Source organism: Meriones unguiculatus, chromosome 5 (assembly GCF_030254825.1).
Source record: "Meriones unguiculatus strain TT.TT164.6M chromosome 5, Bangor_MerUng_6.1, whole genome shotgun sequence".
Taxonomy (NCBI): Eukaryota; Metazoa; Chordata; class Mammalia; order Rodentia; family Muridae; genus Meriones; species Meriones unguiculatus.
Genome location: NC_083353.1, coordinates 104,121,426 through 104,136,874, shown reverse-complemented (window position 1 = coordinate 104,136,874; position 15,449 = coordinate 104,121,426). Strand labels below are relative to the sequence as shown.

At 48.6% G+C, this 15,449-nt stretch overlaps 1 protein-coding gene across 6 annotated transcripts in view; it reads right to left on the bottom strand.

Annotated features, from left to right (window-relative positions):
• Nucleotides 1-15,449, bottom strand: part of Mtmr14 (myotubularin related protein 14) — a 42,675-nt gene that overhangs the window by 1,579 nt on the left and 25,647 nt on the right. For 3 of the 6 annotated variants that reach the window (XM_021637628.2, XM_060383909.1, XM_060383908.1), the window contains 9 exons: nt 14,207-14,273; nt 13,660-13,745; nt 13,340-13,416; nt 13,083-13,119; nt 10,931-10,998; nt 10,057-10,115; nt 9,775-9,913; nt 8,983-9,162; nt 2,147-2,302 (listed from right to left, as the gene is read on the bottom strand). In XM_021637628.2, the coding sequence (XP_021493303.1) occupies nt 2,147-2,302; nt 8,983-9,162; nt 9,775-9,913; nt 10,057-10,115; nt 10,931-10,998; nt 13,083-13,119; nt 13,340-13,416; nt 13,660-13,745; nt 14,207-14,273 (869 nt within the window). The remainder of the gene's footprint in view (nt 1-2,146; nt 2,303-8,982; nt 9,163-9,774; nt 9,914-10,056; nt 10,116-10,930; nt 10,999-13,082; nt 13,120-13,339; nt 13,417-13,659; nt 13,746-14,206; nt 14,274-15,449) is intronic. The other 3 variants (XM_021637629.2, XM_060383910.1, XM_021637630.2) reach the window with 2 other exon arrangements.

The following is a 15,449-nucleotide window of genomic DNA, read 5'->3' as shown; positions in this document are numbered from 1 at the left end:
AATGGAGCATAGTCTTCAGGCCAGTGGGGGAGGATGGACAAGTCCCTAGGGAAATAGGTGGAGTTGTCTGAGAAGACAGAAAAGCGGCAGGCTCTGGCCAAAGCAAAGTCAAACTGATCCCACAGCAGTACAAGGAAAATGAGACAATACCAATCCCTGCAACCCAGGAGCAACCCTGAGGTCTCTTCGGGCACTGTGGGGAGACCCTTGAACCTTTCCTTTCTAATCAGGCTTTTCTTAGACTGGAGCCCATGTGCATGTCTCACAGCATCTCTTCAGCTGAGAAAAGGATGTCTCTGTATCCATACAAGGGATACCAAGGGTCTACATGTGTATTCACGTGGCCTTCCACCTTTAGGATGCAGGAGGGATAAAGACCAATCTGTTCAGAGATAGGAAAATGAGCCAAGACAGGCTACCGATGTACATAGGACACAAATAGGCAATGGAGCTGGTATAGGCATGGTCTCTCTCAAGAGTTAGCTAATGGGCTTGGGAAAGTCAAAGCTGAGATTTCAAGACATAGATGGGGGAACAAATCAGCTAGGATTTATACTGCTTCTTCCTAGCACAGGGCGTCTCCACAAGGAATGGGGACAGACTCCAACTCATAATCTTAGGGACTTAAGAGGTCACAGAATCTTCTGAGAAGTTCCCAGATCGGGGTGTGTGGGGTGTCTACCTAGAAGCGCAGAGACAGCCTCAGGCTTTGGTTATACAACAAAAAGCTGCTTGATGATCTGGGGCTGCAGCTGCCTGCTTCTGTGAGGTGAGGGATGCTGACAAGCAGGACAGGGGTGGTCCATGCTATCTCCAGAGAGGATTCTTGCATCACTCTGGTGGAAGACTTTTGTTTACAGAAAGCTCTAAGGACGTTTTATCCTCCAAAAATTGCCAGGGATGTAGCTTGCTTGCTTGCTTAGCATGGATAAAGCCAAATTCCATCCCCAAGACCACCACATAAACCAGGCTTGGAGTCAAATACCTGTAATCTCAACATACAGAAGGTAAAGGCAGGATGATCAGAGTTCAAGTTGACATGTAACTACTACCATACTAATTTAACCTGGGCTTAAATAAACAAAAGCTGGGCACAGTGGTGCATGACTGTAATCCCAGGACAGCCAGGATTACAAAGAGAATCCCTGTCTCAAAAAACAAAAACAAAACAAAAAAACCCAAAAACAAACAAACAACAAAACAAAAACATTAAATAATCTAAGATCTAGTTTTGTGTCTTGGGGCCCACTGGCAGGAAGGCGGGGCTAAGCAATGGATACCTGTGGTGAACCTCCCAGTTTCATGGTCAGCATTTGGGAGTATTATCCAGGCATCCCAGTTGTCGGTCTAGGCCCTGCCTGACTTCAAACGGGCCCTCATCTTTCCCTATTCCCAGAATAACTTGCTTCCATTCAGGCAGCAAGGGCATTGTGAACTGGATTCCAGTAGTAGTGATGGGGTGAGTCCCTGGCATTTCAAGCCATCCCGACATGGTTAGAGGCAAGAAAAGGCAGGCTTACAGGAGGGCTTGTTGTGTACATCGGAGGAGCTGGCTCAGAGCAATGGAGGTTCTCTCCTGCCTGACATCTACCAGCCATCAAAGCTGGCAGGGACACATGTGGCTGCCCCAGAGGAAGAGGCATCTGATGCAGCAGTGCCATCCAATCCTTATTTTTGTCCTGAGGCAAAAGCAGTTGTGGGTAGAAAGTAATTCTTGGTTCTGCTTGGGCTGCAGACTCAAGCTAACCCAGTGCCACTCTGCTCTGGCCTCCAACATACACCTACCTTCCTGCCCCACTGTTCTGTTTTCAAAGGAATCTTGTGTCAGGCAAAGCCTCACACATAAATAGATTCCTCTATAGTTACAGTCCAGCTAGCTTTCCCTTAGGGTACACCTGACACATCTGTGGATAGGTTTTTAGAAACCAAGAACGGTGTACATGAAGCCTAATGTGCTTCCTGAGTAACCACAGGCGTCCTTCACACTGTGGGGATCCACAGGCTGCAGACAAATGGGGGAGGGGCAGAGACCCCAAGCTGCTCCCTCAGGTCAGCCTTGGCCTCACTCCTGACCAGTACTCCTGATTGCTCTCTAGCTTTTAACATGGGCAGGGGAGTATCCTGCCTTCTCAAGCAAGACACTTACAGACAACTGTTAGGGAGCTCATCCGGGAAGCTGAAAGGGAGAGAGGAGTCTGTGTGCAGGACAGCCCGTTCCTGAATACTGCCACAGCCCGTTACCATCTGCCAGCTGCCAAAGTCTGTGGAGAGAGAGGATCCGGGCAGGGGATGGTCCACTGATCTGGGGCAGAGAGGAGAAAGGGGAGATGATGCAGTCAGTCACATGCCTGGGGAAGGTGGGCAACACAATGGCCCTGCATCATGGGCTGTGAGGTTCTGATGGAGCAGTCTAGAAGAGCAAATACTGGGTAAGGAGTGACTGAGAAAGAAGACTATAAGGTGTGTTGAGCTGTGACGACAGTGCTTTGTGCAGATACTGAAGCCAAAGACCAAGAGCAAAGAAGGGCAACAAGAGGTGACCCAGACCCAAAGCCTGTGGCAGACAGGTCTTTCCTAGTGGCTGATGCAGTTAAGTACCACCGCAACAGTAGCTGACAGGAAGATTAGGCTGCAGCTGGGCCCCAAGGGCAGTCACCCTCTCTGTGGCATGCATCTGTGTAGCATGAAACTCAGGGCCACAGAGATCTTATCAGAAGGGAGGGAGAACAAGCCTTTTGGAAACTGGAGGGTGGTGACCTAGATGGAAGAGTGAACAGACGGAGCCCTGAGGTCCTTTCCTCTGCAGCTCCTTCCAGGAGCCAGACTTGGTATTCAAAAGCACCAGAGAGCAAACTCATGGCTATGCCCAGAGGGGAGGGATGAATCAAATCAGGCTGCACATTGACAGCTTCATCAGGCCTCTTCTGACAGACGGAGATTTGGGAGTCGAGGAGGGAAACTGTGCTGCCACCTCATCCCCACTCAACAGCTAAGCTTTCTCCTCTGTCCTGGACAGCAGCTGACCTGTGGGTGTCTGGCAGGCTGCAGTCAGTCTCTGGCAACAAGCCCAGAGCTAACTACATAGCCCAGGCTGGCCTCAAATTTGAGCAGTCCTCCTGTCTTAGCCTCCTAAGTGCTAAGATTGACCTTTTATTGTTTAACTCAAGAGCAGCAAAAAAGCTCCCACAAGAACCGAGAAGCAGAGCCAGAAAGCAGGGGGGCAAAATACTTTATCCTACTTGGCTGCTGGCATCACTGGATCCTGAGGTGACACCTCCCCTTTCCTAGGTTGTTTGACCAGTATTACTGTCAAGCACACATGACTTAAGTACAGCCCTAGTGGGCCATTTGAAATAAGACTGCTACAAACTACACAGTCCAAACTGGTCTTGAATCTGTTGCAATCCACCTGCCTCAGCTTCTGGGCATAAGCCACCATACAAAGACACAAAGAGTTTCATTTCTGTTACATTTATTATTTGGTTCTCTCCCTCTACATGTGGATCCTGGGGATTGAATTTATATCATTAGGCTTAGCAGCAAATGCCTTAAGTGGGTGAGACACCTCCTATTTAAGAGGCTTTTTGAACTCAGGTTTGACTACATACAGATCTGTCCTGAACTAGAAGCACCTTGAAAGAAGGAAAAACACAAATGGCTTTCTATATTATAAGTGCTATAAAGCGGAATGCTTGCAACATATCGGTCCTTGCCACATTCATCACTGTAGTGACCCCTAGGCAAAGTGTGACATCTTTAGAGATGAGAACAGGACATAGTCTACTACCTGACAGAAGCCTCAAGGGTGCATGAAAGCAGGCTTCCTGGTTTCTAGATAGATAGACCTCAGACCTGTGAATCACAGCCAGCCTCCCAAGAGAAGCCTTCCCTGGGTATTCTTCTGGCTGTGCTGGGTCATTAGCCAGTGAAAACCTCCAGGGCGCAGCTTGTCTCCTCTGTCTCCACAGCCCATCTGATTGGCAGATTCTTTCCCCATTTTTAGCAACTTATGGGAAAACAGCTTCTATGACTCAAAAGAAATTTGGGTAGTCAGGGGTGGAACGCTTGAGCAGAGGAGCTGGGAAGATGAGACATTCCTGTACCAGGAATGCCATGAAGTTTCTCAAGCCCCAAACTCATTCCCTGGAAGACAGTCTAGAGAAGCACAGCCAGTGAATGTGTTACTGCCTTGTTTCCCTTAAGCACTCTGGTCCGCTAGGGTAGTCAATTCCCATTGCTTCCCAGAGGCAACAACAGTTTTAAAAGCATGGCCAGAAAAGCCGTCAGGCAGGATGAGGCAGCAGAGCCAGCAAGAGGGTATCCTTCCTACAGTGTTCATTGAGCAGCAACCCTTGAGACACTAATTTTTCAAGAATGAACATGAGCTCTTCCTACCCGAGGTTTAAGTAAAGGAATAGGTTATGTAAAATGACAATTCAGCTCTTGCATTTGAGAGAGACACTCAATACCTGGATTAGAGCAGGCTAGAGGGACAGCTAGAGATGTGTCCTTCTGAAGGGACCTGTGCCTGTATGACAGAAGGGAGGAAGACCCATAGGCAGCTCAGGATTTGGGTTACCCTCAGCAGCTTTTGTAAGGCTGGGCTCCTACACAAGTGTTAATAAAGCTTGCTTAGAAGGAAGTCTGAATATTGCTTCCTCTGCTCTCCTGCTCAAGCACCAGAAAGAACTTGGCCAAGCAGCCCTTAAAGTGGAGCTACAGAGCTTTGTCCTAGGCCTAGTGCCTGAAGGGACCTAGGTCTCTGCACAGGACGATGCCGATGGCTTTCTGGCAACACTTTAGTCCCTAGCCAAGGCCCTTCTTTGGTGGCTCCCAGATTCTCTACCTCCTGGCAGACACCTGGCTGAGGGCAGGCACAGCCAGGGGGCTTCTAACTACTACTTTCTGTACTGAGACACAAAAATATGGATACAAGGAGTTCTGGCTGAACCCAGAATAGATCTGGGTAAGGCACCAGGTCTGGCCTTTTGCTAGCTGCCCAGTGTCAAGGACATTTCCTTAAAAACAACCCCTCCAAACCAACCAATTAAACAAACAGCTGCAGTTTCTGAACATTTGTGAAAAGAACAAACACTTATCATGCCAGGTACGACAGATCCTTTACTTCATTACTCCATTTCACCCTTATTTCAGGGCTCAGAATCACTGTTTCTGCTTAAGAATGGGCTGAAAGAAAATTGACGTGAAAGGGGAAGTGATTCTTCCCCTCACCCCCAAGTCACACAGCTGGGAAGGCTGCAGCTGTGACTGAAACCAGGTCTGACCTAAAGCCCATCCTAGTCAATTTTCCTTAAAAATAACCCCTCAACCCCTTCCCCGCAAAAGACCATCTCACCATGTAGCCCTGGTATCCTGGAACTATATAGACTAGGCTGTCTTCAGACAGTTCTACCTGCCTTGGCTTCCCTAGTGCTGGGATTAAGGTGTGTGCCACCACTCTTGGCTGATTTTTCTTCTTAATAAGAGTAGGGCTAGCACATGAATGGGTACATGACTTCCACAAGAGCAAAGCGCAGAGCTCTTTGAAGTGTGATTGGAAGAGGAGGCCTTTCTTTTGAGAGAGGGGAGAAAAAAACAAATGAACAAACAAATAAAACAAAACAAAACAAAAAAAAGCAAGGGGGCAGGAGGTCTCAGGAGCTGCCAGCAGCCAGTAAGGCAAGATAGAAAAAGCTGGTTAGAGGAGCAAGGGACCAAGGGAAATAGGTTTGGGATCCTGAGAAGACTATACCTGAAGGCTACTTTTCCCCTTGTCTTCCGTTTCCTTTATTGCTTTTTGAAAGCATCTCAACTAAACATGATGTCACAGAATGTCTGAAAGTAGTTTCCTGTCTGAGGTTTCTGATTACAGACTAGAAAAAGAAAAGCCATTTATCAGGTAACAAGCGACATGGAGGGAATTATCTGAGTCAAGTCCTAGATGAAGGGGCCTATATGTCACTGGCTCCAGACTTACCCTCTTGACACCAATCATAAAGGCAACCTACAGCGCAACTTATGGATGACCCCATGGCCTCTGTCCAAGTCTCTGGGAAGGACTCTCAAACTTTTACTTTTTACATGTGTGCAGGTCAGCCCAGCAACTCCTGCATTCCTACATCAGCTCAAGGAGAAGTCTTAGGGCTCAGTTTTCTTCTCCAGGTCTCAAGCTGGGACTGTCTTAGATATGTCAGTACCCATGTGCTGCAGAGAGCAGCCAGTCTTCTCTGCTGTATAAAGACAGCCCAGAACAGAGTTCACTGCTTTGTAAGAAGCAGGTGGGAGTGCCTGGTGGGAGCAGCTAACTGGGCAGGAGAGGTTAGTTCCTGTGTTGCTACTTAGCTATTCAACCAGGCTGCTGGGTGTCTCTCAGCCAAGTTCATCTGCTCTTCAGGCAGCTTGGCATCAAGCTGGGCTCAGTGGTGGCACCTTCCTCCTCAGTAATGGACAGCACTGTGACAGAACCCCCACCCCTCACTTCTAAGGGGATATAAGAGCAAAGATTAAGGCTAGGCCCAGGTGAAGCAGGGTAACTTCCTAGTTAAGGCTGAAGTTGGCATGTACAACTTTACATGTACAACTATACAATGGCAGTGAAAAAGTAAAAAATTCACTGTCTAACCAATGAGAAATGGACGACAGCCTGGTAAGAATCAACACTCCTCTTTTTGTGAGCAAAGCCTCAGACTCCTCTCACAGGGACCCTGCTTTAGCGAATGTGGAGCACACGAGATCCAGCACACTCACATCAGCAGTGTCTTTGGCAGTCAGGCAGCTTTTCTAAAGGGCTGTTTTCCACACACAACTGCCTGTAGCACTGAAGACCTGATGGGCTACTGTTACCTAAGAGGCAGAGTAGCTAATGACAGGATCCCTCAGGCACTCTAAGATAAAAGAGACTAAATTAATTTTAATGATAATGAAAATACATAATTAGAATGCTCCAAATCAGAATAGTATAGTCGTTCAAAACCTCTGGCAGCAGTCATCTGACTCAGAGCTGTGTTGCCTGGCTAGCTTGCCCTGGCTCTGGGCAGGTGTTCGCAGAAGACACTGCTCACAGCAGTTGCTCCTCACAGTGACTGCCCAGTCCTCATTTAGGTCCATGTTAGCCTGGGCCTGGCCTTGGGCTAAGCCTTAGAAGTTGTTTCCCCATAAGTTGCTAAAAACAGGGAAAGAGTCTATCCATCAGATGGGCTATGGAGCCAAGGCTTTGCCCTGGAGGTTTGTACTGGCTAAAGGCCCAGCACACCCAGGAGAACACCCAGGGCAGGCTTCTCTTTGGAGGACGGTTGTGATTCACAGGTCTGAGGTAGGGCTTTGAGGTTGGAGGTGGAGCCTCCCAGAGAAAGGATCTTTGCAGCCATATGAAGGTTAAAAAGAAAAGAAAAAAATTAAAAAACAGAAAAAAAAAAAAAGAAAAGAAAATCCACACAACTGAAACAAGCTGACAGTGGCTACGGAAGCAGAAGGGGATGATAGAAAGTGGGTGTGGCCTTGCTATTTCGGTATCTCTCCCCTTTCTCTGTTGGGGCCCACCCCACCCCATCTGTCTTACTCTGTCCTTATGGTTCACTCAGACCCTAACTCTCTTCTGCTTCCCTTCCCCTGAATAACCGTCTTCTGCTTTAATTCTCCCAAATAAATATCTTTCATACCAGAAAAAAAAAAGGTGTGGGAAAAAGTGACAGTCAACATGGGACTTGTCTATAGTTGGGGGATGGCCTGGTTGTCTGTCCTGTTACCCAGTGGAGCTACACAGGCAGAAAATGAGACAGGGACCATGAGCAACAGCCTCACCTTAGACAGCAAGAGTCTCACAGTGCCACTATGAGCCCCAAAGTAGCCCTAAGGACAGCCAAGTGCAGATCACCAACAGGCATACATGTGAGGCCCACATGCAGGGTACGAGCAGGCACAGTGTAGGCTGCCTGCCTGGCCCTGGCTCTATTTAGTCACAGCCACCAAATCTCCTACAGCATAGAGTCTTGGCTTAACAAATTCATCAGCACTTGCAGAAGGCATTGAGATGCAGGTAGGGCACATGGGGACCCTCTGGCCATAACAGCGGGCATCATGTTTGCCCACCACTCATCTGCTCTGCCTCTCTGAGGAGGATGCTTTGGCTCCTCTTACTGCACTGTCTCCTCTTGTCCAGAGTGAAGGAGTTTTAACCTTTTAACAGGCCTGCTACCAAGGAAGTCAGAAGCTACAAGGGCATTACATAGCAAAGCTGAGCTGAAGTCTAGGTGGGACTCCACAGCTCATGCCCATTCTGCTAACTCTTTAGTGATCTCTAGGCCCCACAGTGTTCTGCTGTCCTCAGAAGGGCTAGAAATTCTCCAGGATTTAGACAGGAAAGTACTCAACACACTCAGTATTTCTTTGGAATGTGAGAAAAAGTAGTACCATGAGCTGAGAAATGCTTTCCCCAAGTGCCAGATCACCCCCTCATTCATAAGCCCTGGTGCACATTCAGTTTTAACTTTAGGCACTGTACTGGCCTCACCATAGCATACCTAGCTCAGTTGATGCTTTTTTCAATATATATTTGAGTTGCTCTGGTTTTCTACAGCCACACATCTGGCTGGCCCCTTATCTGTTTTAGCTTCTCCATCAATGGACATGTGAAAGACATAATGAACTCAGGGTGTCCAGTCCCACCTTGAGTAACAATGAGCAAGTCACCAAAGGGCTTGGATCTTCCAAAGGTGACACCTGGTGGCAGTCACCTGACCAGTACATCTTCTGTATACCCAGGTACACATCAGGAAGCAATTCTAAATGTTTTTACAAACCAGGGAAGGGCCTGCTAAGCTATCCACTTCCTTCAGCTCATAAGTAACTACTCGTTAAGCACATACCAAGGGAACTCAGCTATTGATACCAGCTTAAATGTGAGCCACCCCCATATACAACCTTGCTAATGGAGGAAGGCCAGCCACATCCTCTGCAGGCTCCTTACCCCTTGAGGTTCCTCACCTGGGTTTGGGGACCTCAAGAGGACTGCTGCCCATCCTGAAAACGTTGTCAGAATGGTTTGAGGATGAAGAGCTAGAAGACCTGGCTTCAGCCAGCCCATGGTGGGAAGGTAGGCGGTCCTCAGAGGGCTGTGGCCGGCTCCAGAGCATACTCTGTGGGGAGGATGAGTGACTCTTCCTCCTGTGGCAGAAGAGCAAGGCTGTAACAGCTGGGCTCCCAGAGTCACTTTGTCTATGGGGAAAATGTCATACACAGTAGGCACAAACACTTGGCTCTCTCCCAGGCAACAAGGGTTGGGACTTTGAGAGGCTAAGACATCAAATGTACTGGCCCACCAGCCTCAGAACATGAGGGAATAGCAGTATTCTTAGTGGTTGCATTAACTGCTCCATTCTCTAACTCACAAATGCTATACAAACTGCCATGTATCTATGGAGGAGGACGGTAAGGTCTCAGCTCCTGTCACATCTCAGTGGGAGGACCCTCAAGGCCACCTTTTGTTTCTTCTAAGATGGTCCCACACCTCACGGCACACTGTACAGGGTGCTATTCCCTCCCCCGTTTGACTGCTGCTTCTTGGTCCCACTGGGAGCATCAGCCCTTTATGCTCCTACCACGCAGTGGCCCTCACCAACCAGATGGCTGGGCTCTGAGGCCCAGGACAGACAGCAGGGGATGAGAGGAGCCTTCTGTCAGAGCCCCCTTTGTTCCTGGGGCTACAGCCTGGCTCCCTAAGGCAGGTGGCCTTGGGCCACTGCTGTGAGTTTACTCTGTCTCAGTCTGGCCCCTCACCAAGCTGCCTGAGTTGGTGCTCCTGCCGGGACAAGTTCCACAGTGTCATAGGTGAAGCTCCCCACAGCTCCTGGTGAGTGCTCCAAGACCAGGGAGAAGTCGCTGCCTAGGCTGGTGGTGCTGCCTCGGTCTCTGCGTCCTGAAAGCAGCCAGAAAATTAGCACACTACCATCCCCACTACCCACACAGCTGGACAAAGAAGCTTCTACCATAGTTCCCCGTGTGGTCTCGAGTCAGACAGCTGTGGTGAAGAAGTAAAGCCTGCTAGGGGCTGGGACTCACTCAACAAGCAGATATCTTCCAGAGTGAAGCCTGCATCCCGAGTTGGCAAACTCTTCCTCCTAGAATGACAACCCCAAGTGGGAAATTTCAGCTATAGCTGGAGTTTTCTCTGTCCCCTCCTCTTGACTCCTAGCCTGCACAACAGTTCCAACTGCTGGCACCTCATGGAATGGGTCCTACCAACAGTCTGCCAAGTACTGGGCCCACTTCCAGGATCTACCAGCTTGGCTTTGCCTGTCTCATGTGCCAGACTGAGGTCAGCACAGCCTGCTTTTCCTTACCATCTTTGGCCATTTGGGACTCAATTATGGCCCAACAAGTGGCAAGTTTGAGTAAGGTAGACAAGGCAACTCACAGGACCCAGATATACTACCAGATATACAAAAGACTGTGTTTTCCAGGCTGGAAGCAGATTTATGCTCCACTGTGCAGATGAACAGGCTGGCTTTGAACTCACATCTGCCTGTCAAATGCTGAGACTAAAGGAGAGTACCATGATGACCAGCTGAGTATGGGGTTTCTATGGGCTCATATTCTGAGGTTTCTTTTTTTTTTTGGTACCAAAGATTGAACTCAGGGCCTGGAGCATGGTAGGCAGGCACTCTTACTGAGCTACAGCCCCAGCACAAATGGCCTTCATTAAGGCTCAAGGACGATGAACACCAGTTCAAGGTTATAAGGAGTGGAGCTCCTCCTGTCCACAGGCTCATTTCTTGCTGCACCATTACTAGCTCTTCCTCATGAGAGACCACTCATTCCCGGGTCACTTAGGTCCTCGGCATGGACACCTGCTCTAGTGTACAGGGCTGGGGTGAGCGGTGAGACATGCCCTACTGTGGAGGAGTGCCCCTTGGGTGCCTTGGCTGCCACTTACCTCTGGGTCTTTAGACAGAACTCTTCAGAGGTGATATGCTTCAAAAAATTGAAGCAAAAGAAGAAAATCTGAAGGAGAAAAAAGCAGAACACAGTAAGAAGCCAGCCTTCCTGAGTGGAAAGATGGAGACAGATCATCCAGAAGCGGGCTGCTGGCTGCTCTGGTTAACTCCTCTTTTGGAGAGTGACCTGCTTCTGGGACCCTGATGGATCGTCTGGTTTATGACTGGTGTGGGTGACACAGAGGGCTCAGCAGGGTTGGGCAGGTGGCAATGGGCTGGACTACAAGAGTAATGTCCTTTCTTGAGGACATAGATGTCCAATGCAGAACTTTCAAATCTTCAATTCCACACACATGCTCTCAACCTTTACACTGAAAGTAACAGCACTTTCCCAGTTCCATCTAAGAGCCCAGGGAGAGCTGTGACAGGGAAGGACAGCTGGGAGGGAGAATATATTGGGCAAGGGGATTAGTGGATAAGGCAGAGCAGAAGAGGAAAGGCAGTCCACGGGGAGGGGTGCACCCAACACAGGATCAGAACTGGGGTATGACAGTCATGGTCTGGCTCAGAGCCTGCTCTGCTCAGGAACTGTGAGGCCCAGCTCTTCACTCTGAGGTGGGGATAGGCAGGAGGCTCCAGCTCCGGCAGCAACCCCATCATCCCCATGAACAAATCCCTAGTCCAGTAGGCTCCAGAAACAAAGTAGAGGCTTTAGTCTGTTAAGCTGCACAACAGACCAGGCTATCCATCACATCAGTGATTCTCAAAGGGACAACCCATGAGACACTCAGGGAAATGGCCACACATTTCCACAGGGCCCTGTGAGATTCCCTCAAAAAAAAAAAAAAAAAAAAAAAAAAAAAGGCAGAGGGTTGCTCAGATCTGGTCAATAGGAAAATGCTACATTACATAAAATGACAGGTGTTCCAACAGACTCTTTAGCCTTTTAATGTGCTAATGTATCCTGGGAAGCTCAAAGATAGAAGACAGGGTAAAGAAGCACTTAACAGCTGTTTTTAGCTGCTTGTGTTACAGAGGTGTCTGTAGTGTGGGCAAGTAAAAAGCACCAGTCCTCCAGTCCCTAAGACCTTTGCATAGGCTGAGGGACTTGGAAAGGGTGGGTCTCAGAGCCCAGTCAGCTCAGCCTCATCTTTGCCCTTCTTCTCTGAAGGGAGCATCTGGCCTGCTCTGGGGAGGAGGGAGATGGAGTGGAGGACAGAATGTCCTAAAGCACCAGCAAAATCTCTGAACAGAGGTTACAAAGAGGCCTTCCGCCCAGATTTCAATGCCAAAGGCTCTGCCTCTGGCAGGGTTCGTGGGGCCTCCGAGGAACAGGCTTATGAGCTCTGCAGCCCTGCAGACGCATAAAGCTCAGAGGAGATTTGGAAGGGAGACGAGCAGCTGGGCAGGAGCAACAAAAGAAAGCTGGAGATAAGACACCCAAGAAGGAAGCACGCTCAGGAACGGGAGGGACAGAAGAAGGATGCTTCTGGACGTTGGGGGTTGGGGAAAACAGCCAGCACTGTTATGACAGGCATCTGTATCTCTCAGTGAGGCACCAAGAGACTCAAGGTTAAGCATGCTGTTCAAGGTCACCTAGGCAATAAGCAGGACAAGTAGAGAGAGACACAAGTCCAAATTAAGATCTGATGCTGGGGGACCCACCATAAGCCAGCAAAGATGTGGCAATTCGGGCTGCGAGGTTAGAGGTGGCAAGCCAGAGGAATCTGGCTACACTAAAAAGGAAGGGCAAGGAGGACTTGGAGGCAACAAATGAGAAGTGGGTGTATATACAGACTACCTGGGAAAAGGGAAGACTCTGGGTATGGCAAGATTGAACACAGAAGCCTCCAAGTTTCAGCCTCAAGCATGGGGTCATGGAAAACAACTTGTATACTGGTTCCTGAGCCAAGTGCAGAAAGAAAGAAACTTAGCCTAAAAAGATCACAGCACCTGTGGCCAGAACTTTCTCTGTGGTACAAAGGGTGCCTAGATGTCGTGCCCTTTGGTTTTCCTACCACACTGCCTGAGGGAAGAGGACAGCAACCTCATCCACATATCCTGGGTTGAAAAACTGCCTTCACAGCATGGCAACCAGAATGAATGTCATTTTGTCTTAAGGCAGGTATAGCTCTGTGAGGGGGCACTTACCTCCTCTCCCTTGATGAGCCGATCTACCAATATGTGCCTGAAAAAAAAAATAGGTCAATGAGTATAACCCAGGGCTGAAGGAGAGTTGTATACTGGAGACAGACTGAGTCTTTGGCATTAATGCATCAGATGAAGCCTGCCAACATCTCTGATCTTTCCCAAAGGGAGCCAACTGTTTTCTTATCTCTGTTCCCCATAAGATAAGCCAATACATCACGCACACACACCTGAAAGGCTGGTGTTCCTTGAAGACTTACCCAAAGAGGAACCAGTCATAGGCCACAGTCAGATAGAGGATCTCAGCAGGCTTCAAGGATGTGTGAATTAGCCCATCCTGGGAGACCAGTAGCAAGATCAGAAAGCTGCTCTCCTAGTACAGACCTCCTTGTCAAGACTGGGTGGCTCCCCCCTCCCACTACCCTCTGACCAAGAACAAGGTTAAACATGACACCTGCCGAGTATGCCCTCACCCCACAGCTTTTCTGCATCTTGGAGACAAATAAGACACCAAAGGGTGGAACCTAATAGGGTCTTCTGCATGCTCCCTGACCACAAGATCCAGCTTATCCATACTCACAGCCCACAAGGAAAGGCGCAGAAGAGAGATGAAGAGGGGGGTCCGATCCCAGCCTGAGATACAGTGTACCAGCAGCCCACTGTCATCTGTTTTGGAACAGAGGCACCAAATGAGGGAATCAGGCAGGGGTTGATGAAAGGCCTCCAGCCTCTAGGCCAGCTTAGTGTCCCCTCTTCCCCAGGTGCCTGTCCACGGTTATCCCCCAATCTGTCTTGGTTTCTAGCATCCCTTTTAGTTGGAGTTCTTTTGTTAACTGTATTTGTTTATTATGGTCGTGTGGGTACACATGAGCAGCCACAGGCCAAGGTCAGAGAACAACTTGTGGGAATTTGTTCTCATCTCCCACCATGGTCCTAGGCATAGTACATGATTCATCAAGCTTAGGCAGCAAGTGTGCTTTCCACATAGCCATCTCAGCAGCCTAGAGTAAGTTATTCCCTGGGAAGGAATCCAGCCTGAAGAGTCTTTTTTGTTTTGGGGATTCATGGAGACCTGATCCCACATTCCTGATCCACTTCACAGGTTTGGGGTCCTGGGAGAAACTCACCATCCCTGTTAACAATGGAAAGCAGCAGTTTCAGGTAGTTTTGTGTTTGTTGCACCAGGTCCCAACTCTGTTGGACACAACAGAAAAAGGGATCGAGAAATATCAATTAGGATTTGGAATTTTAAATACTAAAAGCAAAACATGGTAACACATGCCTGTGACCTCAGGACTCTCTTAGGAGGCAAGAGGAACAGGAGTTTGAGGGGAGTCTTGGCTACATACAAAGGATGAAAAATCCTAAAACAAATACGAATACCAGCGGGAGGCAGAGCACATGTTTTGGCACTTAGATACAGGTTCCATCCTACCACCAAAAAATCTAACAAAAATGCTGCCAGATGTGATGATACAGCCTTGTAATCCCAGCCCTCAGGAAGCCTAGGAAGGAGAATCAGGAATTCAAGGCCAATGTCAGCTACACCAGCCTGGTATATGAGACCTTATCTCAAACTAATAAATGGTGCCAAGCATTGTTTTTTGTTTTTTGTTTTTTGTTTTTTTGGGGGGGCAGCAAGTATACAAGGCTTTTGGTCTTAAGCTATAGGCCTCAAACCCCAAATAACTTGGGACACTCAATCCTCAGCTCCAAGAGCTCTCCTTGCATCCATCACTCTGTACTCTCCCTTACTCAGTGTGCTCTGAGAGTGAGGAAGAAAAGCCTGCAGCAGGTGCTCTTAAGCAAGCACATACCAATGGTTGCTCAGTCCAGGGGCCCAGGATATATTTCCAAACAGTCATGTATGAGTCATTCCTTCATCTGCCACTACACCCATGGAAACCAACACAAATACCAGTCTTCCCAATCATGGTTTCATTCACCTTTACTGCTGTTCATTGCATGCTCTTTGTTTTCATTGTTTAACAGAGAGTGAGTGAGCAAGAAAGAAGTAAGAGATAGCTCAGTGGTTAAGAGTACTGGGCTCTTACAGGATCAGAGTATCAGGGTTCAACTTCCTGTACCCACATTTGTAACTGTAGCTCTAGGGGGATTCCAGGGGACCTGGTATCTTCTTGTTTCCACGTGCAGTGCACACAAGAGGTGCACAGACATGCATGCAGGCAGAACACATTAAACGACAAGAACAAGATATACTCCTGCCATGGCTTGTGTGTGAAGGTCAGAGGAGAACTTTCGAGGATTAGTTCTTTCCGCTTCTGCATGGGTTCAGGGCATCAAACTCAGGTCGTCAGGCTTGGCAGCAACTGTCTTTACATACTGAGCCATCTTGCTGGCTCCCTTTCC